This window comes from Mustela putorius, unplaced genomic scaffold, assembly GCF_011764305.1.
Source record: "Mustela putorius furo isolate JIRA1106 unplaced genomic scaffold, ASM1176430v1.1 tig00003834_pilon_pilon_pilon, whole genome shotgun sequence".
NCBI classification, from domain to species: domain Eukaryota; kingdom Metazoa; phylum Chordata; class Mammalia; order Carnivora; family Mustelidae; genus Mustela; species Mustela putorius.
Window position 1 is genome coordinate 90522674 of NW_025421987.1, and position 27907 is coordinate 90550580.

Below are 27907 nucleotides of genomic sequence, written 5' to 3' on the forward strand. Positions count from 1 at the left end.
ACTACCATGTTTACTGTCTCCTTTATTTAGACTTAAAATGCTGTCTTCACCCTAATGTTATGCAGCCATACCTAATATGAGATACCTATGAATCTCCTCCTTACTAATTTCACTAACTGGAAGCTTCTCCTCTAGATGGCCTCCAGTTGACCTTAAATGGTGGTACTCAGAATGAAACACAACAAATTCCAGCATGATCTAGCTAGGATGACTACTAGAATTCCATCTAACATCACATAAGCCCATATAATAGGTTTTTCAATTGGATACATTTTAGTCTCAGTTTCAACTGAGGTCACTAGATGATAAGTACCCTATTCCACAATGAGACAAGAGACCCCAGGCAGGGGTTGCAAAAGAGATGTCTTAGAACCCGTGTCACAACTCTTAGTGGCCCAGCTATTTCAGCCCTGCCCATGCATCTCCCAACCCCCACCATCATACGAGGTGAACTTCAAGAAAGTAGATAAATTATTAGGAGATATTTTTGGAGCCTGCTGGTGGTATGTATTGAGTCCCACTTCCCCGTCACTATGAAGAAGGGTGAGACTTCCCAAGTTCACTATATGCCTAGGGAAAGGGGTTTCAACTCATCTGCTCTGATATCATAGTTCATTGGTTGCTTCTTATTTTCCAGACATGGAGATTAAGACCTTGAAAAATGTTACTTATTTCTCACAGCCATCTTAGACAGAATGCATAATTCTCATTTTATTGAGCAGGCAATTAAGTAGCTTGCCCAGGAGCTCACATGTGTTAAGTAGCTTAGCCTGAACTCGAGTTTGCCTGACTCTGAGGTCCAAGCTTTTAACTACTGATTTATTTTGCTATTGGTTATAATCAGCTTGACCCTTTCACCACAGCTACTGATTTTACTGTGTAAGGTTTTCCAGTGGGCTCTGGGAAATTAAAAATGAGTGAGAAGATTATTCACAATTTGTGGTGTAAATCAACTATTCCTTCTAAGGACTTGTACTATTATAAAGAGCTTAGAAGGGACAGTTTGTGACACTAACCGAAACAACGGAGTTAACCTGAAAGCCACTTGCGGTCTTTCTCAACCGAAAATGCAGAGCTGCTTCCACCTAGAGGCCAACAGGAGAGCTGCAGCCTTTCCTGTCCTACAATGCACTGCTTTCATTAACCAGCAGTCCAGCCGCTAGGCTGAGGACGCCACGGCCCACCTCACCGGATGGCTCTAAAGCTTCAGCCAGGAGTAGGGTGGGTCCCAGGGAACACAGTGTATATGAGCGGATCAAAATGTCTTGGGGAGCTGTAAAGATCATAGCACCCCTTCTGCCAGCCTAGGATTGATCCTGGGGGACCCTGCAGGGTTCAGAAAGACCAACTCCAACCTTACTTCCTCTTCTGTGAAATGTGGGAGCTGGGAAGATTCAATTCAATTCAGCTGGTGTTTGTTAAGACCTACTGCATGCCAGGCAGAATTTTCAGCACTTGGGATGCGCTGGTGAACAAAACAAAGCTGTCTTCGTGAGGCTCAGATGAGATAATGCATTTGAAAATATTTTGTAAACACTGCTGTGCCACATGCACAGTGATAATTGTCCTCTGTGTTTCTACTGCATCAGGAAGCTCTGTCTGTTTCTAACTAATGTGCCCGGGATCCAAGAAGGAAAGTGCTATCCTGACTCAGGGTAGGAAAGACTTCATGGTGGAATGTGTGTGCATTTCTAAGGAAGATTTCAGTGTGCAGACACCTATGAGGATGGCAGGTATAGAAGCAGAACAAGTCGCTCAAAAACCTAAACAGACAATTCCGTGCAGCACACATTTATGGACAGATGACTCTGACTTCAGTCCTAGGCTAGGTTCTGGGGACACAGAAAACATGGACGATGAAAGACTTGGTGCCCTTCTGTGAGAAGCTACGGTGAATGGCCCAGAGCCAGGCTCACAGTGTGAAGTGAACAACTCCACTCAGGTGACTCTGGATTCAGACTTACGTTATAAATCCCCTTTCATATTATGGCCTCACCCTAGAAATAACATTGAGAACTGATTCGTCTTGTGTTATTCTCTAAAAGTACCGAGGTTTTTGTTTCTTTGTTTGGTTTGGTTTTGGTAAAGATTTTATTTATTTATTTGACAGAGAGATCACAAGCAGGCAGAGAGGCAGGCAGAGAGTGAGGGAAGCAGGCTCCCTGCTGAGCAGAGAGCCCGATTTGGGACTTGATCCCAAGACCCTGAGATCATGACCTGAGCCGAAGGCAGAGGCTTAACCCACCGAGCCAGCCAGGCACCCCCAAAAGTACCAAGGTTTTGGTTCTGGAACAGTTCTATAGTTGCAGGAATAGTACCACCTCCTTCAACTGTTACGGAGCCTGGACTGGATCCTGGCGGAAGAATGAAGCGGCACTTGGGGACTTTGGAGGATCGTAGGTTTATTTAACACCAGTAGGCTCAGAGGAGGTTGTTCTCCAAAGGTCTGAGTCCCAAGCACAAGCAGGGAAGGGAATTTATACCCTTCTACTTCTGCATGCGTGGTACTTTTGGCGCATGCAGGAAACCGGGTAGGAAAGAAGAACCCAGAAGGTCTGGAACTCCCTTGCTGGTTTGGTCAGCCATCTTAAGAGTACAGTTTTTCCCTATTACAACCATTAACAATGTCCAGTACAACTTGGGGAATTAAACAAATTAAGTTACATTCTGTGTCTTTTCTGTGGAAGAATCTCCCAAGATACATGTGTCCATGTGTGTGTTTACTTGTTGATCATACAACACACTCAGTGTTTTCTCCCTCTCTTCATCTTCTCCATTAAGTCCTGATACCTGGATCTCGGACCTGCTATTGGCTCAGGAGGGAAGTGATGGTACCAAAGATACAATTCCAACATCTCCCTTCCCATACCTTTGTGATCTATAGTATTTGATTCTGAAAAATAGCATGCTGGTTTTAATGCTGATTTTTCTTCTGTTCTTCTTAGTCTCTCAAAGCATGGTCATCTGTTTCAGAATCAGAATTTTATACAAGACATTTGTAATGCATGAACACCTGCCCCCCACCCCGTGCCTGATTTCCTGAATTCAAATCTTTGAGGTTGGAGCCCCCACTTCTGCATTTATAACAAGTGACTTTGGAGATTCTACGGTACACGGAAATTTTAGACCCATTGCCCTGGGTGCACTGTTACAGAAAGAGCTCATTGTGAAAAGTCCCTGGGTGGAAAGCTAGCTACTAAGTCCGGGACTTTTCCTGTAATGTGTTATGTGCTTTTGGAATGGGTTTCTTCTCCCAGATCAATAGAGCGTGAACATTTTAGATTTTAGGGCACAGGGAAAGATTTGTGACTCACCAAAGTAGCATGTGTGCACTGTAGCTGCCTTATACCATAGGTAATTCCATTTTTTGAATGAGTACTTTAAAAACCAAAAATTATTTTTCCCAACTGGTAATCAAAATAAGTCAATAAAATTTAAAGTAAAATTGAAGTCATCCCTAATGCAGCTTATAAATTAATGATTACTGTCAACATATATATCCTTGTTTTCGGTGACAATTGGGTTTATAGTCCAACATACGGTTTTGCATCAACTTTTGCATTTTTTACCTTTAAATTTACATTTATATATTTGAATGCAAGTGAATTAAAATGAGAAAATAACAAGTTTTAGTCATGAAAGCTTACTAGTTTAATGCCCTCAAAGGATATTGTATCAATACTGATTTTAGGCTCTTACTGTAAATAGTATAACCCAGTCACTTATATGTTGGAGAAAAAAAAAAAAAAGAATCCTTCCTTGAGCTGTTCCTGAAATATCTTATTAGCTGATTTTCCCAAAGTAATGACCTATTTGTAATTCTTCTCCTGTTCCTCACCAAGCCCTTCTTTTTCTATGTCCCTCTCTCTCGGATGAAGAACTATGCAAAATAGTTTTTACTATTGTCACTTGAATTTTGTGTTGTAGTTAAGAGAAGTCTCTCTGATGATGATAAAATGGTGTGTGCATGTTCTTTTAAGTATTTTTAAAAGACTACTGGTTATGGAATATTTATACCCAATAAGAACGAACGCCCACACAGGTATAGGTAAAACTGCAGTTGCCTGGGCTGTATCAAACACTTATTTTGAAATCCTTTTTCCTAACATAAACAGGATATTTTTGGACATATATTCAAACAGTGGTCCATGGGAGAAAAGTAATCCTGTAGGAATTCTTGTTCATGTTGATCTTTACCATTTAGCTACTGTTGTCAGATACTCTTCTAAATGATATAGAAACGCAGTATCATTTAATGCACACAATCATCTCATGAAGATGGCATTCATACCTCCAATATTACAGAAACCACAACCCAAGTGCCCTCAGCGTCTGAGCTTCAGAGCCAGGATCTCAGCGCAGAGCCGACTGGATGAAAATGCCCGTGCCCTCCCTCCCACCCTGTGGTGCCCCAAGATTAGGAGCTGTGGCTCCACCTGGGGCCAGGTCCTGGAACCCCTTCAAGGGGCTGTTCTTCCCAGCACTGTGGAATGCAAATTCCCTGGAGCTAACACTTGTTTAGTACAGTTGCACGGGTAACCTAAGGTAGTCAACGCATATTAAAATAGTCCTCATAATAAAATAGCACGCAGTCAACCGTGTAGCCTCCTTACAGGGGGGGAGGAGAATCGCTCACTTTCCCCGGAGGGCCTGAGAAAGATCAGCTTACAGGCGTCAGCATGGGGTGTGACCCTTCTTCCTTCTCTCCGTCTTGGCCCTGGCACGTGCCTCGGGTGACCATCATTTCACATCAGCTCACAGTCTGGGCAGAAAATGTTACCAGGTCTCCTTTTCTCCCCAACCCAAAACACACTCAGCACTTTGACTCACCTGGCTTCTGATTGGAGGCTGGGTGCTTTGGATAATGACCTCCAGGACCCCTCTGTGGGTCACAGCCTGTTCGCATTACTCTGACCACAACTTAAGACGTCTGCAGTGGGGTGTGAGGAAAAGTAAAAGCCTGGTGTTTTCACATTCCCAGGTAGCAGAAGCTCAGAAGCCTGACAACGTTCCAGCCACCTGAGTGGGCCCAGGGCTGGCAGCTGCCCATGTGTCCCTTCCAGATAGGCTGCTCGCTAAAATGAGGGATCTTCTTCAGTACGCCGCCTGCTTCTTTGCCTTTTTCTCTACTGGGTTCTTGGTTGTGGCCACCTGGACAGACTGTTGGATGGTGAATGCTGACGATTCCCTGGAGGTAAGAAGTCAGCACCTTCTTTTTCTGACCCAAGCCTGTCCGAACTTTCTCTCAGTCCCACTGTCTCAGGACACTTCAGGGCTAATGAAAGACATAATAGCCAACATGGATGGACTTTCTCGTTACTGAGTCTTACCTTATAAGCTCATTTAATCATCACAGCTAATGAGGTAGGTAGTGTTGTTATCCCATTTTATAGATGAAGTAACGGAATAATCCCTCTTTTTTTCATCAGGATGAACTCACATAAAGGTAATCACATAACCCCTGTCACTGAACCCTCCAGAAACTCACCTCTTCCACTGCTGCATATACTAAATTGAAAAACATTCCAGTGACACCCTTTCTCACAACCAAACACTTTCTAATCTTGGTGATGGCATTATGAGTAGCATGAGAGCCTCTCTTAAAAAGTGATAATGTAAGAAATTGAGTAATCAAGCTCAAGGTATATAAAACTTACCCAATTACTATGCAAGAGAAGAATGTTATTTCAAGGAGTTTGCAAGTAGGAACAAGTACTCTGAGGGAGAACAAGTCTTTCCTGTGGGTCTCAAAGTACAGCGACAGATATGGATTTATAAAACCCTCTCAAAAACAAGCTGTTCTTGGAAGCCAATTGTTAAGTAAGAAATGAGTGAGTGGTTCACATTTCAAGCATTTTATTTTTCTTACTGGAGAAGCTTGGAAAGAAGCAATTTGGAAGTTTACAATAATTTCCTGTGGCTAGAGGAATCTGAGAGAGGTAGAACTGAGCAAAATCTAATCTTCAAAACCAGCTATGATTCATTAGTAAGGCTTCAAAAAGTGTAGGTAAGAAAAAGAAACAGTATATCAGGAACTCAAAAACTATATAACAACCCAATCTGCTTTCTTATGTACATCCTGAGGGGAACAATTTGTTCTAACAAATGCTATAATGTCACCTCTATGAAGTTTAGGAAAGATACCCAAGAGCTAGTCTCTATATTTTTTTCTTCTAATTTTATTTATTAGACTCTCAAGATGAAGTTAGAAATGGAAAGTAATAATCTTTCTATTTTGATGTGTATTATTTTTGCATTTATTTATTTATTTACTTATTTATTTTGCTTTTAATTTTCTTCTGGCTTCTACGTGGCATTTCAAAACTAACGGGGTTAGTTATAAATACTTTTTTAGAGTCAGAAACTTATGTTTCTGAAAACTATGATAGAATTGAAACACTGCAAAGAATGTCTGCTATATGCGAGTCCAGTGATGTATTTTATCTGGCTGTGCATGTCAGTGGTGAATGAGAAACACAATGCCCTTTGAGCGGTGCTCAGAGAAAAGCGCAGATAAAAATGTCTTCTGCCGTTAGTCCCAGAATCTAGATGGCCAGAAGCAAGAGATTAATTTAGAAATATGCTGACCTAGAGCACATTCAAAAGTAATTTTTTACAAATATGCAAAATCTTATCTAAAAGCACTGTTAAAATATTTTCTAAAACAATTTGAAAATCTTTCTGCTCAAGTTGACAGTATTACTAACTTCACTTGATAAGAAATGGAAGTTTAGAAAGGGTCAGACCTTGCTGAGAGAGATTGAGAGTCCTGGCCTTTAAAGCACCTTCTTGCTCTGATTTCAGTATCCAACCAATTTGCCATCTGCTCTGTGTAAGAACACTGCTAGTTAAAATGAATGGAACGAGCAGCCCAGGTTATGCACCTCAAGTAAATCCTTGCTAATCTTGGAGAAGAGTTAGTATTTTTTAGCTTCTTTCTTTTTCTCATACTTGAGACGTATTACACACACATTTCTCAAAAAGCCTCGACATTAAAACAGAAACAAATGAGGCCTCTTCTCTCCAACAATCTCTTTATTTATCAATATTTTTAAAAGGACATGGCTCTGTGGTAATAATTGCTCCCCCAATTGGCTGGCATATAAAGGCATACAGTTATCCACAGATTTGGGGGTTCCAATCATCGCTGTCTCAATTCTACTGTTCTCTCTCCTTGCTTCCTTTCTTACGGATGTATCATCTTTGGTCCTTATTAACGTCTTACTTTAAGTAACTATTGGACAAAAGTGGACACACAGAAGTGATTAAAAAAAAAACAAAAAACCTACCCATGGAGTATTTAAATACAAAGGAGTACTATGAATTTTGAGCTCCGTTAGCTTTGTTAATCTTCGAGAGTGATGTAGGCGTCAGAGTTGGAAAATAGATTTTACAGTTCAATTCAACATAACGAATATGAAATGGATGGCCTATAAAAAGTATTGCGCTGATTCTACCAGGGGAGGCAGAGATAAAGTGAGAGTGGGTCTTGCCTTCCAGGAGTGGACATTTAGTGTGGAAAAAAAGATAAACACGACACTATAATGAAAGGCATAGGCCAGTTCATGTTTGAGAAAGAAATGAATAATATACCATTGGAGGAAAAAAGATAGAATTATTATTTCCCATTGGGGACATTGAAGCAGGCCTCAGGGAGGAAAAGGCATTTGAGCAAAGCCTCCAAAAGATGCAAAGGATTTCAAAAGGTAGAAATGGCAGCAGGGGACTTGCAGACCAGAGGACACATTGCCAAAGTAAAGAATGAGTAAAAGATCAGGGCTCGTTAGAGGATGAAGGTGAATAACCAAGGCCACGAGGCAGAAAAAGCTCAAATATTTTTTTGTCTTACTACAGAATCCTAAAAATAGCATAAAATATTATTCTGCCTTACTCAGGCCTCCCTTGAAGAAGGAAATTCTTTGCATGAAGTAAAAACATTAGGAACAAAAGAAATGGCCCAGGACTGGCACATTTCACAACCCTAAACCAGGGACAGCAGCAGCCCGAGTCCCCAGCCTGGTCCTTCATTACTGATTTCCCTGTGTTTCTCGGAAGACCCACATGCCGGACAGAACTTGGGCTTTAAGATCATTCCAGCCTGTGTTCGCGTCTTGCCTGTGTTCCACTGAACAAGACTGGACTCCGTCTTCAGCCCAGTTTCTTCGATTAGGAAACAAAGTCAACTGCATTGTTTTAAAGTCCTTTCTCTGTCTTCACATTCTTTAATAACCTCAGGACTCCTTAACTTTGGTCTGCAATCCTGGAGATGTAGCCAGTCACTGAAGGACCGACGGTGTTTACAGCCTCCCCCCGAAACTTCTACTAGGAATCTATCGCGAACATTCTCCATTTCTCTGTCACTTCATATGCCCACCCTTCCTCTCTCCCGTGCTCCTTGTCTCCTTATTTATTTCTTCTTCCTGTCCTTCCCTTCATCCTCTTTTTTCCCCTTCTTCCTCCCTCTGTTTTCCTGTTTCCTTCCCTCTCTCTTCTATTCCGTATGCTCTTCCTCTCCTTACTTACACTTTTTCTTTCCAGTCATTTTCCTTCATCTCTGCTTCCTTCCCTTTCTCTCTCCCTTCATCCCACAAATACTGTTTGATATCTCTGTCCATCCAGTGCTGTGATGGGTACAGGTTAGGAAGGAAGATGTAAGCTAGATCTACATTAGGTTGCTCCCAGCACGCTGGCGGGGACAGGCAAGTGAGCTGACAGTTACAGTATGGTGTGACACATGCCATCATAACTCAGAACTTCGAGTGGCCAGCTCGCCCAATCTCAGATAATGGGTAAAGGCAATCCAGAAGAAGAAATACCTAAACTAGGACTTGAAGAATAGGTGGGTGAGGGAGAAGTCGTAGGGTATCCCCAGCCTAGGAAGGAGGATGGGCAGAGATCCAGATACGAGAGCAACATTTGTGACTTTGGACTGCCTCAGCACCGTAAGAATTTCCAATGTAGGGAGGAGAATATAGGAGCTTGATCCCAAAGGCTTTGTGTTCACATAAAATCAATAGTCTACGGCCATACCACCCTGAACGCGCCCGATCTCGTCACATAAAATCAATATCTTACTCAGTAGAGAAAGGTGCTTCACTGAAAACAAACAGATGCATGTGTTTCACAAAGATCGATTGTTCTGGCTACTTGTTGGGGAATGGCTGGAATAAGTACATAACGTGTAGGGAGACTAACTAGGAGGTCTTCGCCATAGAACAGAAGGGAAGCTATGGTGGTTGGACTAGTGAGACAGCAAGCATAGGGAGGCATGTGAAAACACGGGAAACTAAAGAATTCCCATCGGCAGGATTGATAATTCCATGTGGGGAAAGGAGCTGATTCAAGGGAGAAGTCAAGGCTGAAATCCACTGAATCGTTTTTAGGCAGCTGGAGGAATAATAGGGTTACCAAGAGATTAAATAGAAGAAAACTAGTCTCTATACAAAAGTCATCAAGCAGCAACGTCCCTGGACCATCCCACTATTCTTTTTTTCTTTTTTTTTTTTTTTTTCATTTAGATTATGATACAGCACCTCAAGGGGACCCAGAATACAATGCTTTATAGTGAGGAAGTTATAGGTCCAACTTGATGTTTGAGGACCTGAGATTAAATCCCACACTGCCGGGAAATACCTGCATGCTTTTAAATTGCAGACATTTAAATTGCTATAAAGCACATTTCCTCTTCTGTAAAAGAGTAATAATATGCACATTATAAGTGTCTTGTGAGGATTAAATGAGCTTGTGAACCTAAAGCATTTACCACAGTACCGGGCAAACACAAATCAGTCGATAAACAAGAGATATATTATTGTCTATTTGCAGTTTATTGTCTTGTTTTTTGTTCTGGAGGAGGAGATGACATTTTGTATGATGTTCACTGAAGGGAGAGATATGAGATTTACGTTCTATTCCTGTTTTCACTATTGATTCTCTTGGAGAAATTTTGTTTACTTCTCTGAGCTGTGATTTGCCCATTTTATACTTATGACTGCTCCTTTTTTGTCTAACCAGGGAATAAGGCAGACAATAGAGACAAAATAGGATATGGTACCCATTGAATATATTTTAAAAAGAAAAATAAATTGTGAATTAATTATATTGTTAGTATGTTAACTCAATTAGAAGATAGGTAGTTCTTCATTATCCACATTGAAATTAAAAAAATAGTTTCTTCCAAAGTTACTGGCCTTTCAATTATCAGAGGGAGAGAATGTTTACACAAGATTTATCCATTTTCAGTTACTCTTGTGTTAATTATTTACTGAGAAATTGCTATATACCCAACATTATTATGATTAAAATTTTATTACCTCAAATGAAAGTTTCTTATATTTGTATTTACTTTATCCCCATAACCAGGTTTTCTTTCCTCAGGGGTTTCTGATTACAGGAATAATGCCACAGTTGTTTTAGACGTAAAACAAATATTAAAATTATTATACATGGCATATACTTTGATTTTTTTATGTAGTAGTTTTACTTTTCAACTCATTGTGAACTCCTTCAGCAGACACTGGTGTCTACGCATGTTCTCTTGTTCATCTCACGACCTCCTACTGCACCAACTTCCAAATCATGGGAACTTGTGATTCCTGTGAATTAATTGGGCACATATGAAGATGCTTGGCATATTTGTGAAAAGAATAAATAAATGAAGGAAATGTAATGTCAAGTGATCTTTGGAAATCACACACTGAGCCATAAATGAGAAACATCTCTGTAGGGAGACCACCACCTTTTCCTAGGCAAGATTTTTTTTTTTTTTAACCTTACTACAATTTAAACTTTTTCAAGACAGGGGCTTGGTTCCTCTTTTTTATAAGATAGGAATAAAAATCAAATTCCCTGGGATGTATAATAAGATTGGTGAAGAGTGTATTCTGGCCCAGAGAATAAAACTTTCCTGCCTGGTGTTTCAAATAAAGACAGAAATGAAGAAAAGGAGAGAGAAAAAAGTAAATGAATATTTTATTATCATTACTCAACGTACATTGTGATCTGTCAGGACTGACGTAGCCATCATCTCAAAGTTGTGAAGGCATGCTCTCATAAACATTCTAAAATGATTAAACATGTGACTTAAACAAATTAAACAATAATTGTTAAAATTGAAATATTTAGTAGTTCAAATATGTAAATTAGGTCATATAATCCGGAAGGCCACAAAAATTATATTTTGCCTACTAAGTATGCATTATCTCATTCTTGCCTTTTACACCTTTGGCTAGTCCTCCACCAATAAGTAGGCAGAACTAAACCAAATGTAGGTTAACAGATAAATCCATGGCACCTAAATGGAGAAGAAAAGAAAAGTAACATTTTATGCTTATTTTCTAAAAAGATTTCATTTATTTTTTTGACAGAGAGGGGGAGTGCAAGCACAGGGAGCGGGAGAGGGAGAAGCAGGCCTCCTGCAGAGCAGGGAGCCTGATGCAGGGCTCTATCTCAGGACTCTGGGATCATGACTCAAGCCGAAGGCCGATGCTTAATGACTGAGCCACCCAGGCACCCCTATTATGCTTATTTTAATCTTGTTTCCTTAACATTATGAATACCTGTTTTGAGTTCTTTAAAACCCAATATAGTAAGAAAAATAATATAAAATATTCAAACAAAAGTTCAGAACCATAGTATAAAAAATTCAAATGACTTTCATGCTCAGATTGAAATTGTTTCCAGTCTTAGTAGTAACACCTGCTACTTACTGTAGTATTAAAACTTTTGCATCTTAATAAATATATTTAATTAAATACTAGAAACAGGTAAGTTGCATCTTCAGTGTTCAAGTACATTAGCAGAAGAATGCCACAGTGATGTGAAAAGTATAAATTCCTCTAGTATGTGGATGCAAGATAGTTTTTAAAATAATATATTTTCATGACTTATTCTACTGTTCATACTTCCTCTTCTATGTGTTATATTTACACACGCATCCCACTGGATACGCTTTTATAATCTAACATATTAACAAAGAAAAATCTTATTTGATAGTGGTCAGCCCACAATAAATATTTACTAAGCCTATCATGTGTATGTGTGTGTGTGTGTGTGTGTGTATGTATGTTTGTACATATATATTTTTTTTTCTCCCACGAAGCTGGTGAAAAATATATGCCAGTAAATAAAAATACTTTTAAGTTTCTCTAATTTTCAAATGATAGAGAAAATACTTGGAAGCAAGACAAACACATCCAGAACTACAGGAAACATAAGAAAGTAGGCAAAATTGTGTGTTGCTGCTCGTAAATATTTCTGGAGTGATAAAGAAAGAAAAAATTGGCAAAGAGTAGGATAGAGAAGCCTTAATGGAAGGCTGCTAAGGAGAAAAGAATAAGAAATCCCAGGATTAAGGAGCCAATTTAGGATACCATAAATTCAACAGGGAAGAGGCATTGTCGATATAGGTTCCTAAAGCTTTCTCTGAGCGGTACCCGGCTTATCCTGGGTCCTGTGGTAAACACTTCCCAGAGCGAGTTATGGAGATAGGGTCCAGGCTGACAGCAAGTCAGCATAAACTCTGTTGATAAGTACTAGTTCTTTGACTCTCAGATTCAGCTGTTTTGTCTACTCAGTCAAGCCAAAAGCACAGATTAAGCATCGACAATGCATATGGTGTACCAGGCAGAGTTCAAATGTCAGTAATGTGTGTGGATTTGGAAAATTGACTGACTTTTCTTTTCTCAATAGACATCTATTCAGCATGTCTTATGTTTCCAGCAGGCGGGTCTGTATGCTCCCTGCAACAAGGAGCCACACCTGTCTTGGTCCCTGCTGTATCTCCAGCATTTCGTTAATCTGTTCACTGATACATGACAGACTCAATGAATAAGGTCTGAAAGATGACAACAGACAGACACAGGAGATGGATGTACATAAATGCACATAAAAATAATAATGCCGTATTGTAAATACTACAGAAGGTGGACAAATTATGGCATGGTCTAAGAAGAAATTGACTCCTGCTGGAGAAACTGGGAGAACTTCATGGAAGAAGGAATGTCTTTGAAGTGGGACTTGAAGGATAGGTAGAAATTTGAAAATTTGAAGGCGAAGGGAGATGTTCTCCTTATTATACGCCAGGAGCAGGAAAGTTACATGCTGCTGGGACCTGGGTAGCCAACATCCAGGTTTGTGAGCACAAATCCCACCTAACGGCAGCAGCCACTCAGTTGGTGCTAATTGTTGTTATGTGGGACTGAGGAGTCCGGGTGGCCAGAAGGACCAAGTTTCCAACAGAAGCCAGAAATCTGGACTGTTCCATAAGATCTCTGTGTTTTACTATTGCAAGTAATTAATACTAAGAGATTTATACTGGCCTCATGTTTGTACTTTTATTGTTATATCTTAGATAAATTGAGTTCTCCCCATTGAGGAGATAATCTGCTCTTCACTCCAAGATTAATAGATATTCACTGAAAAAATGTAGAAATTCCTCTTGTACCATTATCTATATTTATTAATGTATAAATTGCATGTTAAAAGAGTAGGCTTAAAATTGGAATCTTCTATTTTGAATGACCCTGTAAGATAAGAATTATTAGCTAACATTTTGCATGTTTGCCCTTTAAGAAAGGTTAACCATAATATTTTAAGCCTCAGTCTGCTTTTTAAACAGCATCTTGTCTTAAAACTTTTAAGAAGTTAGATTTACTTGCCTTTTAGGAAATTCTTAATAAGCCGTTGTGAAACACAGGGATAAGTAAGTGAAGATTATATATTACAGACAAGGGGGGCTTTCCTAAATATGATTAATAATATAAAATCTTTTAACCTTGTCTTTTGTGCACAAAGGCACCTTTAAGGGTGTCTCCAGTAAGTGCTATATTAACACAGAAGTTTAGTTAATTACAGCCCCTATTCTCACGTACCTTAACTGAGTGTGAATACCAAGCAATTGCACAGTGTGCCCCTGAGCATTAATACCTAATGAAATTGGATTCCTTGTTTCCTCTAATGAGCTCATTGCTTTTCTAAATATGGTCATTGCAGGTAAATGATCAATAGCCTTGGAAATGACACCACTGCTGGATTATTTTGCCAAGAGACACTTTTCTTAGTGTAAAATGAGAATTGTCACATATCTATCACAGGTTCCTTTCTAAATAAGCTTACTTATAATGATAAATACCACGTTGGATTGGTTGGCTTGTTTTCATGGCTGTTAGACAGCGGGAACTGTGGATAGTCCGATTGTAGAGCAGTGATTTTTGAATCCACATAACCTAGCTCAGGTTGGAATCAACTGGATGCAGTATGTTCCTGTTAATCGAGACACTGAAGGGCAATAAGCTACGAGAAGGCCTGTTTTCTCGTATGGTCTAGCAGTTCTCTACCAAGCATCTCTAGTGTATTTGTTTCCTAGGGCTGCCATAACAATTTACCACAACTTGGTGGGTTCACACAAGAGAAATTTATTCTCTTCAAGTTCTGGAGGCCACTTTGAAATCAAGGTGTTGACAGGGTTGTACTCCTTCTGAAGACTCTAGGGGAGAATCCATCCCTTATGACTTCCAGCTGCTGGAAGCTGTTGGCATTCCTTGATTTATGGCAACATCACTTCAATTTCTGCTTCTGTGGTCACATTGCCTCCTGCTCTGTGTGTCCCTCATCAAGACACTTGTCATTCAATTTGGGGCCCATTCTTGTACTTCATTACATATGTAATATCCCTCTTTCCAAAAAAGGTCACATCCACAGGTTCTGGGACTTAGGATGTGGTCATCTTTTGGGGGGCCCTCTTTCAACCCATTATGTCAACCTTTCTTCTTTTCTATCACTGTTAGTGAGTAATGTTGCACACAGTCACTACTCAGGTTGTTATAATGTTTAAGTACTTTACTAAGATCATTTATGAGCAAATCATCTATATTATGTATATGTTATTAATTCTTATAGCTATCTTAACACCATCTCCTTTATACACATAAGAAGACCGAGGCTCAAAAAAAGTAAGAAAGATCTTACCCAAGGATCCAACACACCTTATTAGTATCAACTTAGATTTAAAGTCTATACGTTTTTTACCCATAGCTTAACTTGCATGCATATCTAACTTGAGATGCTCACATCCTTCTTTAGAAATTGATATGTTAAACTTCACAAGGTGGACCTTCTTTGTTAAATTTGTAGTCCCTGTGTTTCCTTAGGCATATAATATTCCTAAACTCCAAAATAGCCCTTCAGATTTAACCTTAGGAACAGTAAGCCAAAGTGAGGTTTTGTAGAATAGCCATAGGATGATATTAAAGTTTGGGCTTAACACTTCACTCAAAGCTATCTTCCAATTTCCAATGCCTGCCGGAAAGGGATTTGGCATTTTTTAAAAAATGGGTTTTTAAGTATACCGCAGGGTTTAAGAGCAAACACACAGACTGCTGTATTTGAGTCCTATCTCCTCCACTTATTAACTATATTTTCTTGGGGTTATCACTAACCTTTCCTGTGCCTCATTCTCCTTATTTGTGAAATAGCTGGAAATAATTGATATCTCACAGGATCCTTTGACGAATAAATGAAATCGTAAGATACGTAAGTAGTAACTGCTTCATAGTATAGACTCGATGTAAATTTTTAAATTACCAATTAAGAGTATTTTCCATGGAAAGTGATAATAGAAGCACAACACTGAAATTTGTGGTGGTATGGCAAGCAGTGCGGTTTTATTTGGTTCACAACACAGCTCATGGCTTCAAGGCAGAACATGGAGCAGAGAGGTTCAAAGCACAAATACTCCTGATAAGGTTTGCTTTTGCAGATCAAAGTGTTTTATGTTCCCTTCTTCCTTCTTCGCACCAGTTATGATCTCCCTGCTTTTGCATTTCTTTTCCCACTCTATGGTTTATTCTTTCTTTAAGGAAAAATTTATGTTTTGTTTTCCGAGATAATTCTTGGTTAACTTGTACTAAACTATTCCCAGAATTCCCAGGTAATGTGAATCTGTAATTGAATCAAGACAAACAATCATATTAGCTCTGTTCCATATGCATGAGCTGTGTCAGGAATATTTGAAACTATTTTCCTTTGGCATGTTTACCATTTTAAGAAATCTATTGTGAAAAAGAAAAAAAGAAGAAACCTATTGTGACTTGCAGCCAACAGATAAAGTAAGGAAAGGCTGGGGGCACTGGTATCTTTTAGGTCTAGGTGGACACTTAGAGTCATCTGCAGAGTTTCTAAGTGAAAGTGGCTTATGGCTGTCAGACGGCATGAAATCAAGGCTCAATTGCTCACATCCATCTCATAGCTTAAACGTTTGTAGTGCATCAGTGGAACAAAGAGGAAGCAGTTGTGGCTCTTCATATTTGATTTATTGTTTTCTTAAGTTGTAACTTTCTTTGGCAATTATTGTCAAATTATGAACTTTGTATATCATAACACCTTTCTTCATGGAACTCAGGGTTTATGGTGAGCAAAATTTAATGTACATTCTTAACAGACTGAGGCTGCCAACAGTTAGCAACCATTGTTTGTTTGATTGATTGATTGATTTTTATGTATTTATTTATTTTTTTTGATGAACATGTGTCAGCACAAGAAAGCCAAGAATTGTCTCCCTTTTAAACTACGACTCCATGATGGAACCAGTCATAGACACTTGCATCTATCTAATTGTGATTTTATCTACATTGAGCACCACTCCTCCTGCCCCCCACCTCTGACCCCCCACCCCCATCAGGAAGTGAATTCATTTCCTGGTGGGGAAAGCCTTTAGCTGTTAGTGCTTAATAGAAAATACTCTAAAATACATTGTGCTTGTTGTAAATGAAATTCAGATCACAATTGCAACCACTGTACTGTACTATCAAATGCACAACAGCTAAGGCCTTCCTTTGATGGAGGGGAGCTGAAGGGTGTCTGTGTGAGCTGTTTTGCATGGTGTCTTCTCCAACATTTAGGTGAGCACAAAATGCCGAGGCCTCTGGTGGGAGTGTGTCACTAATGCCTTTGATGGGATCCGCACCTGTGACGAGTATGATTCTATACTTGCTGAACACCCCTGTAAGTATGCCTTAGACAAACCCCTTGCCAGGGAGAGGGTATCAAACAACACTGAACTTGGGTTTCCATTGCGTATTTTTGGTTTTTTTACAGTCTATAGTAAAGTTCTAACTTCAGAAGTTTTGATTAAAACATTTATTTTATTTCAGAAATGTGAATTGAAACATTTTGAGCCTATTTTATCTTTTTCCATGTATTTATACATTCCTTTAGGCTAAAAATATTAACTTTTTCATCTCTGCTGCCCCAAAGGGCCTGGCAGAGCATCTTACACACAGTAGACTTAAAGTATACACTTTTAAAATTGAAATGGATTCTTCAGGGTGCTGTGATTTGAGGATTAGAATCCACAGATTAGATGAAAAGTGTTTCAGAGATGTCTTTTAGGTGTGACTTAAGTCAAATAGGAAGTTTACAGTAATTCAACAGGAAATTTGCTGAGAAAGAGAGAAGGTGGAAGTAGTGGGCAGAGAAAAAGAGGCAGAACAACAGACAGAAATAGATAGGTAAAGAGAAACACACAGGCAGGATCAGGGAATAAAAACATCAGTATACCTGATGATGCACAGTTAGCAGGTAGGGTAAAGTCCTCTCCTTCATCCTCCTGACCCTTAGCTTTAAATTTTGATCAGGTGTTAGCAAGACCCACGTTTCTATGAAATAAAGATTTCAGGGGCGCCTGGGTGGCTCAGTCGGTTAAAGGGCTGCCTTCTGCTCAGGTCATGATCCCAGGATTATGGGATCGAACCGGAACCCGCACTGAGCTTTCTGCTCAGTGGGGAATCTGCTTTTCCCTCTCCCTCTGCCTGCCGCTCTGCCTACTTGTGCTTTCTCTCTCCATCTCTCTGTCAAATAAATATATAAAATCTTAAAAAAAAAAAAAAAAGAAGAAGAAAGAAAGAAAGAGACTTCATAGATTAAGAGGTGTTACCATTGATTCTCAAAGTTTTTCTCCATAGCATTTATTTACTTATTTAGAACATCCAGTCATGCCAAGAAATACCAGAGCTTTTGTTAATGCTAATTGGTTTCGGTCTCTTTCAAAGCAGAGGATGGGGTATAGCAGGGAATGGCAACTTCCTTTTCAAGTTAAATGAAAAGCAAACCCTTGGAATGTGACTTTTCCCCTGGATGGCTATTTCAGTCCAGGGATAAGCACTTAAAAGGAGCAGTGGTCAAAAATATCTTCTTCTGCTATTTAGGATTTGAGTGTTCTTTAACCGAATTCCTAAGGCCCATATTTCACTTTTTTTTTAAGACCTGTTAATTCTTTCTTTTTTCCTCCTTGAGCTAACCTAATTCTACCTACAAAGAATCATGATTTGATCCATAAGAATGCAAGTTTATGTGGACACTAGACTATTCCAGAAATGTAGTGCTATGGTGAAAGCGATTTAAAAAAAAAAGGTAAAATATTTAAAATTTTGAAATACATTATGTACATTTATGCAAGAATAACAGAAAATATTCATAAGAGTACTGCACAGAGAAAACTGCTGTTTATATTTTAATATTTCTTCTTTTAATCATTTGTCTATACCATCTCACCTTTTTAAATATATTCTTACCTATTAATTTCAAATAATATCTTAAATATTCATCACTTTGATTTTAAAAATTCTATCCTATGCTTAGACACAAGATGAAAATGTATTCTAAGAAAATAACATAACTATACCTTCTAAGTTAGGATATTACCTGAGATATTTTATTTTTAGTCTTTGATATCTTTTATAGAATCATAATTAGATAACCTTTTCCATTTTCCTGTAGACCAAGGGTATACAGACTCAGACAATTTTTTTTCAGGACTCCTGTTGAGTACGCCCTCCCCAAATCAGAATATTTAACATTCTCATTTAACCAGCAAGATCTCAGACAATTCCCAGAAAGAAATTCCTGGCTGGTTAGTATTAGCTATCTGCCTGCAGAACTGCCCTCTTAGAACATGGGCTGACACCATGGGCATAAGCTGGGGCGTTCCACAGAGCATCAGAAATCGTACTTTGGAGGCCCCTGGGTGGTGCAGTCAATTAACAGACGGACTCTTGGTTTTGGCTCAGGTCTTGATCTCAGGGTCTTGGGATCGAGCCTCACGTCAGGCTCTGAGCCCAGCAAGGAATCTGCTAAACTTGTTCTTTCCCTTTCTCTCTGCTCTTCCCCATTCTTTCCCTCCCTCCTTCTCTCTCTCTCTCTCTCTAATAAATAAATACAAAAATCTTTGAAAAGAAAGAATGAAAGGAAGAAAGAAAGAAAAAAAAAAGAGAGAGAAAGAAATCATACTCTGTGTGGGATCGAGTGTTAGAGAGGGGAAAACCAGGGCCATGATTTTAGAGCATCCAATCCAGATGGCAATGCTGGCCTTGTTGGACCCAGATTCTAAAAGGAGACTTAAAAATATTTAAGGAAGGCCATCCAAAGTGTGGGACTGCTTGGCTGGGGGTGCTGAATAGGAGACTCACTTGTATATATTATTCAAGATTGTTGAAATATAAAAACTGATACTACCTTGTTAGTTACATCTTTTTCACTTTCCTGAATTTTGAGAAAAATAGACTTTTGATTTGACCTAAATTAGAAATTTAAGTTTAATGTTTTTTTTTTTTTAATAATTCCACCTTTTAAGATCTTAAATATTCACCTATTAATCAGGTAGAAGTTGGGGCTCCTGGGTGGTTCAGTCAATTAATCGACTGACTTTTGATCTCAGCTCAGGTCTTGGTCTCAAGAGGTGAGTTCAAGCCCCATGATGGGTTCAACGCTGGTGTGGAGCCTACTTAAAAAAAAAAAAAAAAATCAAGTAAAATCAAGTAGATGCTGATTTTTTGCATTAATTTCCTTTCTTAGATGGATCATAAAAATATTTTTTTATTTTAAATAAATTGGCCATATTTTATAAGCAACATATTACTAAATAAGCCCTAAATTTATCTCACCATTGAGCAAAAATTATTTAAAATTCCAGGAAACTGCAATCACTATGAAAATGAAACATAATTATTGTACCATCAAAAGAATAAATTGTATCACTTCTCTAAGAGCTAAAATAGCAGTAGCTTTGACATTGTGTAATTAACCCTCCGTTTGTGATAAAATTTTCCTATTTTTATTTTTAAATTTTTTTTTAAAGATTTTGTTTATTTGAGAGAGAGCATGAGAGAGAGAGAGAGATCAGAAGCAGCAGGAAGAGGTAGAGGGAAAAGCAGACTCCCCGCTGAGCAGGGAGACCAATGTGGGACTCAATCCCAGGGTGCTGGGATCATGATCTGAGCTGAATGCTGATGCTTAACTGACTGATCCACCCAGGTGCTCCAAATTCTCCTATTTTAAATCTAGCATAACTATGATTCACAGCTCAACAGTTTTCACAGTTGAGGATGCTTCCATTGCAGATGATGACTACTACTAGTCCATTCTATTTACCTAATATCCTCTTCCCTGGACCTTCTGCCATATACTCTCAAGTGGCTATAGTTTTCAGTTTTGCTCAGTTGACAGTGCAACGTTGACGGCTTCATGTGGAATGTTGGCCAAGAAGGATCACCACCTGAAAATGAAATGAAAAAGAATAAGATCTGACTTCTAGATATAGTGTTCTACTAAATAACAGAAGCTCCTTCTCCTTCTAAAAACCCACTAATGGCTCTCACCAACCTGAATTGACAAGTTAGTTACATGTTGAAGCATTTTATTCTGCTCCCTATACCATATTTTAGCCAGTTATTGAGTACATTTTTAAATAAAACTTCAAACAAATGCAGTGATCATTAATTTCTTAAATATTTACTGGGGTAACTTCTGCAGAATAGATACTCTACTTTCAATCCAGCATTCACCTGTAATATTTGTCAACAAGACTCATTCCAAAACAGGAAATAAGCAAGGAAATAGTTATTTAGTCTACATTATATGCCAGGCATTTTTCTAGGGGGCCAGCAGGACTAAGTAATAATCAGTGCTTAAACAAAAAATAATATCAATAATCTCATTATACTTTTGCATTTTATGATAGCATTCCATGTTCATGCAGATTTAAAGTCTAATTCTTTCAGTGGGCATGTATCAATGTATGTGATTATCTGTTTTGGATGCACCTGTGTGCCTTAACATGTTTCCTTCCTCTGACCACAATGTAACCACCTGTCCTAATCTTCCAGTGAAGCTGGTGGTAACTCGAGCATTGATGATTACAGCAGATATTCTAGCTGGCTTTGGATTTATCACCCTGCTTCTTGGTCTTGACTGTGTGAAATTCCTCCCTGATGAGCCATACATCAAAGTCCGCATCTGCTTTGTTTCCGGAACCATATTGCTAATAGCAGGTACTCTCTGCACTAGTGGTGGGGGTAGGAATGCTTGTCATTGATCTTGAAATGAAGGAGAAGGGTGCTTGTCGTCAAGCAGTTCGTTTGAGGAACATATATGATCTGCTTTTCTAGATTACAGGTAAAAAGAGCACATCCACCAACCCTACTTCTTTTAGCTGTAGAATTAGATAATTAATTTTTGTTAATGTCCCAAAGCAAAGTTTATTGAAGTCCTTAAACTACTTTTTAACCATTTAAAAAGTTAAAATGGTGAAAAAAAGTTACATAATGCTTAAAATCTTTCAAATAATTTATTTTTTATTATTATTTCTGAAATTAAATTCTAAAGTAAGTCTCAAACCATCCCCTCCATACCTGTACTCACTCCCACCAATTTTTTTTTGGTGTGAACTAAATTGTGCCAAGTCCTATGTTAGACTTTTCTCATGTGCCAGGCCATTTGATCATAAATGTAACAATAAAGCAGATTATATCTCCACTTAAGAACCAGATGAATAAATGGAGTCCTGAAGGCTAATAAATCAAGCATGACTAATAAACAGTCAAGAAGCACTTTACATGGTGTTTATTGGTGGAAGAGCAACAGTGATATTTTATGCAGGTCTGTCATTAAATTCAGTTTAGTCTTCCTTTGTCACAACATGATGTCTTCTTAGGATCTTAATGCAAGTTGAGAGAAAATACACTGGTGAAATCAAAGTGCAAGAAGATTGAAAACCACTGGGCACAACCCTCAGAGGGATAACCATCATTTTTTTTTTTTAAGGTAGCAGCCAAAAGCTAGCAAAGCAAATAAATGTATGTGGGAATCTCACCAGGCAGTACAAGTTGAATGGATAGGGATTTGGGAACTAAAAATGCTTGGAGAGGCGCCTGGCTGGCTCAGTCAATAGAGCATGCGATCTTGATCTTAGAATGGTGAGTTGGAGCCCCATGTGGGTGGCAGAGTTTACTTAAAAAGAAAGAAAGAAAGAAAGAAAGAAAGAAAGAAAGAAAGAAAGAAAGAAAAATACTTAGAGATATACATGTGTGATGTGTGAGTTTAGCAACTGGTCGCCTTTTCTTGATTTGCAAAATAAGGTGAAGCCTCAGTCATCATACCTACTCTGAACTGCTGTCTTGAAGATTCAGTGTGGATGGAATAAGCACATAGCAGAGAGCCTAACCCAACACACAGTCAAAACTGTGTGAAGTTTTTCACACACACATTGAGTCAAGGCTGATGATCCTTAGGTTGTATTAAAAAGCCACAAGAACTTAGTAAGTTTTCCTTTTAAAAAACTTTTTTTTTAAAGATTTTTATTTATTTAATAAATCACAAGTAGGCAGAGAGGCAGGCAGAGAGAGAGAGAGGAGGAAGCAGGCTCTCCACGGAGCAGACAGCCAGATGCGGGGCTTGATCCCAGGACCCTGGGATCATGACCTGAGCCGAAGGCAGAGGTTTTAACCCACTGAGCCACCCAGGCGCCCAAGTTTTCCTTTTTAAGACATTTATTCCCAGGTCTAGTCTAGTGATAACATGGAGCCTTTGTATGTAAAAATGTGTTTTACTCAACAAATTAAAAAAAAAATCATTTAATGCTATATAATTTTACTCCAGAATACTTTTTGAAATATCGCTAGATATACCATTTTTATTAAAAAAATAAATGAATAAATGAAAGCAAAGACCAAAACAAAAAAACAATGAATTGATGGGGAAAATCCCTACAGGAATGGCTAAAGGAATGACAAAATTAAATTTTTATAGATGGCCAAAGGCTTGGAAGCATGTAGTATGCCATATATATTGTATATAAAATACTAATTTTATGTCTAAACTACTAATGCCATACACATGATATGTTACATATAAGTATTTATGGCATACTATTTTCATATGAAATTAAATATATACATATTTCATATATACATATCTCTTTGTGTATATGTATAATTTTTCATAATCTGTAAATTTCATAAAGGAATTTCCATATTAAACTTCTAGATTATAATATTATAGAAAATATGTGATAATTTAAACTGTTATCTGAAGGTTACATGTTCATGATCTGGTCCTTCTTAAACTTCTTGCGTTAAATTACTGGGAAAAGAATGCAATGAAATGGTGAACACTTTTCACATAGCTTTTTGTCCCGTAGTTCCTCACCTTTTTCCCTTGCATCTAATCAGTGATGTACAATTTATACCCTTAAAGTGAAAGGACTCTTGTGACATCATTTCAAGCCAGTCCAATTGTCAGATAGACAATTTTGGGTATTAAATTTTGTTTAAAAGGAACAAAATTTCTTTGTGTAGGGGTGGTAGAAAAGAATTTATTTTAAAATAAAAGCAGTTTTTACTGAAGTTATTTGTTTTTGACCCCAACACACTAAAATTATTGACTTCTAAAATATAGTTTCCTTATGGGTGCTGATTATGTAGTTGACATAGCTTTAATTGTAGGTCTTTGTGGTTTGGCAGAGGAGAAATAGAATAGTCTTAAAGATATATACTTTTAATTAAAAATCAATAGACAATGAATATAGGCTATATATTATTTGTCTTTGATTTTGTGTTATTTCTTTTTTTTCATATTTTATTTTATATAACTCTTAAGAAAACATTGGAAAGAAGGAATTAAAGAAAACCACAATGATCATTTTAACTTTACACAGAGGAAGACTGCATTGTTTAAATCTTTGTATTTCTCTTTATGTATAAACTAATATATAGTTGAGAAGAAATGCAAAATAGAAAGCAAAAGGAAGAAATAGAAGAGGTATCCAAACTTTGAGCTGAATCCTTCACATGAATCCTTCACATCATTATTATCTCTCTAAATTATGCCATGCATTTTGGGTAGCAGTCAGATCTCCTTGAATTTAAATTTGGGAAGGCCTGAATTATTCTTAGCAACTTTTCTTTCTTTCAGGTGCCCCAGGAATCATTGGTTCTGTGTGGTATGCTGTTGATGTTTATGTGGAACGTTCTTCTCTGGTTTTGCACAATATATTTCTTGGCATCCAGTATAAATTTGGTTGGTCTTGTTGGCTCGGAATGGCTGGGTCTCTGGGTTGCTTTTTGGCTGGTGCCGTGCTGACATGCTGCTTATACCTCTTCAAAGGTAAGAACAAAATAAAATAACACATTTACATGCCTCCTGTATCAGTCTTCCCAGCCAAATGGAAACAGATCTTACCAGCACAAAATAATGAAGTGGTGAACACTTTTCACATAGCCTTTTGCATACTTGATCCCTACTTATTATAAATGATACATGATCCCTACTTATTATAAATGATACTTTAACAATTAAGGTTGTTTAAGGGCAACTGATTTGCAATATTCATGGCTTATTACCTGGTTAGTGGCATAATGGGTGAAAACAAACAAACCCACAGTTATAGCTATATCCGATATCTAAATATAAAATGATGATTTCAGTGTGCCCATAATCCCATATATCTAATTTCATCTTATCTATTCTATATATATCCAGAGTTAGACTGAGAGCCACGCCAAATAACTGTTGTTAAAAAAATGTAATGTATTTCTAACGGGTCTCTAAAAATATCACTTTAAAAGTAAGAAAAGGGGGCGCCTGGGTGGCTCAGTGGGTTGGGCCACTGCCTTCGGCTCAGGTCACGATCTCAGAGTCCTGGGATCAAGTCCCGCATCGGGCTCTCTGCTCAGCGGGGAGCCTGCTTCCCTCTCTCTCTGCCTGCCTCTCCGTCTACTTGTGATTTCTCTCTGTCAAATAAATAAATAAAATCTTAAAAAAAAAAAAAAGAATTTAAAAATAAATAAATAAATAAATAAATAAATAAAAGTAAGAAAAGTCCATCTCCTCATCAGAAAAAAAGAAAGAGAAAGAAAGAGAAAGGGGGGGGGGAATTACCCAAGTTTTAAATTAAAAAAAAAAAAAAAAAACTTTCCAGATGAAAATCTTCAAATTTCTTCTTGGGTTCTTCGTAGATGATTCTGTCTGAGAATATTTGTATTCTTTCCTCTTTATGAGAAGAATGGGTAAAATGACATTTTCTCCCCCAGATTTACTGAGTCTTATTTATATCACGACATTTATCTCTTTCCAACAGATGTTGGACCTGAAAGGCACTATCCGTATTCCATGAGAAAAGCCTATTCAACAGCAGCTGTTTCGATGGCCAAGTCATATGCAGCCCCTCGGACAGAGACTGCCAAAATGTATGCAGTGGACACGAGGGTCTAGAGTGCCACATGTCTATCTGCATGTATGTTACTGAAATAATCAATCAGGATGTTTGGGTTAATCCAGGAACACTTACTTAAACCTCAATATGTTCAACTAAATTAATTGCTCAGCTTAATCAAGCAGTTTGATTCTCCTATCCTGCTCCTTTTCTGTTACTCTCATATTCTCTCTCCCCCTTTCTACCCTCCTCTTTCACAGGCCCTCATACACTTCCCCTGTATTTCCAGGTAAGGTTGCTAGGATATACAAATGTTTGTTTGTGATTTCTATATTGCTATTAAAGATTGTGACATGGTGATATTCAAGTAAAATTACACTTTAAGACTAGAAAGCAACTTTCTAAAGAGGCCAGAGATTCCAATCTTTGAAGGGATTGACAGCCTCTTAGCAAATTTCCTGGCTTTTGGTTCATTCTTTGTGTTCTCATCTGAGTGAGTTATTTGATAACTTGGAAGAAGATGATCCTTCGAAATGTACACTAGTATATCAAACCCTACCATTACTCTGACTGTTAAAATAGAAAAATAAATCAACAGCTTCATATACCAGCCACTGGTGGAATTTAAAGATAAGAAGTTTCCCTTCCAAGCCTGGCATGTCAAATGTAAGTGCTTAATTAATACTAGAGCAGTGACGATTTATTTCTCATTAATGACATAAGAGATCTGTGTATTATTTTATAACACTATAACTTTGCCTATATATTGCCAAACTATTAGACCACAGCAGCGATAGGTAAACCAGAGAGTTCATTCGTTGATTAATTAGACATCCAAAAATGTTTCATGAATACATTATAATAGAATTCACTGATTCAGGTGTCCTCACACCACTGGATCCTCAGCACCCAGGAAAATATCTGACATGTGATAAAATTTAACATAGTTGTTGATTGGAAGAAATAAAGACTCACAGCTCTTTAGTGAAAATAAGATCAATTTTTCTCATAAATTGTGTACTTATTTGAAAAAATAGAACTATATATTTAATTATACACTTAAAGAAATCAGTGAATGATTGCTAATGGGATTTTATTCATATTCTAATGTAATCATCTTAATTTTTTAAATGCTAGGGTTTTTTAAAAAGTTACATAGTTTAATCTCAGGTTTTCTGATTTCTTATAAATTGCATGAATAGCATTAATACTTTTGCTGTACCTTAAAAGGCTATCCACTGAACTAGAAATTAGTTCTTTGGAAAAATGAAGATTTAGTTGTGAATTTCTGAAGACCCCCCAAAAAGAAGTGTTTTAAATTTAAAAAGCTAAAATTCATGTGAAAATGACATGATGAAAACCTAATACATCTATTTATGTTGTTGTGAATGGTGTTCATGACTTCTTTTTACCAGTATTCTCGGGAGAAATTCTAAGCGAATCTTAGAACTGAAAGCAACTGATTAACTTTTATTTCATAGATATAACTAACCATGTAACTGACACTTAAGAAATTATTTGTAGATCATGTTTACTTGTCATATTGGTGTTATTTTATGCAGCTTAAAACTTATTTTTTGTTGTTCTCTTTTTCACAACTTTGGCTTTTAAAATTTTTACTTCTACTTTTATTTAATGAGGTATTTTCTATCATGTTTTATATAGTCTAATAAGTCTTTTGAAATTCTTCTTGGGAAAGGCAGGATAAAATTAATTAAATGACTCATCAGATTTTAGAAATATAAATTTTTCCACCCTGAAAGACTTCATTTGTATGAGGAAATATTTCAGAGGATTCTGGTGATAACTGACATCTATGAATGATTTGAAATTTTTCTCAATAAAAATGTTTTTTATATCCTGGGACATATATATATATATATTTTTTTTAATTTCTTTGGGAATTAGCCTTTTGTTATTATAGATGTTGTATATGTGCATTGTAGAAAGTTGCAGAACAAAAATAATCAAAAATGTATCTTCCATATTTTACAATATGGCCCTGTGTTCTTTCCACCGAGAGCATCACTCTTCCTAAAACCTCACTGAGTATCTGCATATCCTTCCAGACATTCTACATTTATACACATATATGCAAAGACAATCCCACATATGCATGTATTTCTTTTTAAGAGATAATTTCATATATGTTGCCTTGTAAGCTACTTTTTTTTCCTGTGTAATACTTCTGCTTTTTTATAGCAATACATTTTCATATTATCTAATTCCCTAGACCTATTGAAATTTCCCCAAGTTTTAAAAAATTCATAAGACAACTGGTTTGTCCAAACCAGAATCTGCATTTCCTTTGGTTGGTATGCCCCTTAAATCTCTTTGATTCAAGCCACATGCTTTTTCACTGACTCTGAAAAAAACAAAACAATGGAACCAGTTTTCTTTAATTTTGTCCTATCTTTTGGATTC

General features: G+C 37.6%; 1 protein-coding gene across 1 annotated transcript; it reads left to right on the forward strand.

Annotated features, from left to right (window-relative positions):
* Nucleotides 1-4771: 4771 nt before the first annotated feature.
* On the forward strand, nucleotides 4772-27341 carry CLDN16 (claudin 16). Its single transcript, XM_004745259.2, is given in 7 exon segments — nucleotides 4772-5005; nucleotides 5008-5058; nucleotides 5060-5194; nucleotides 16899-17001; nucleotides 21159-21323; nucleotides 24244-24435; nucleotides 25409-27341. Coding segments are annotated over 7 exon segments (921 nt in total). The 5' UTR covers nucleotides 4772-4864; the 3' UTR covers nucleotides 25543-27341.
* Nucleotides 27342-27907: the final 566 nt, after the last annotated feature.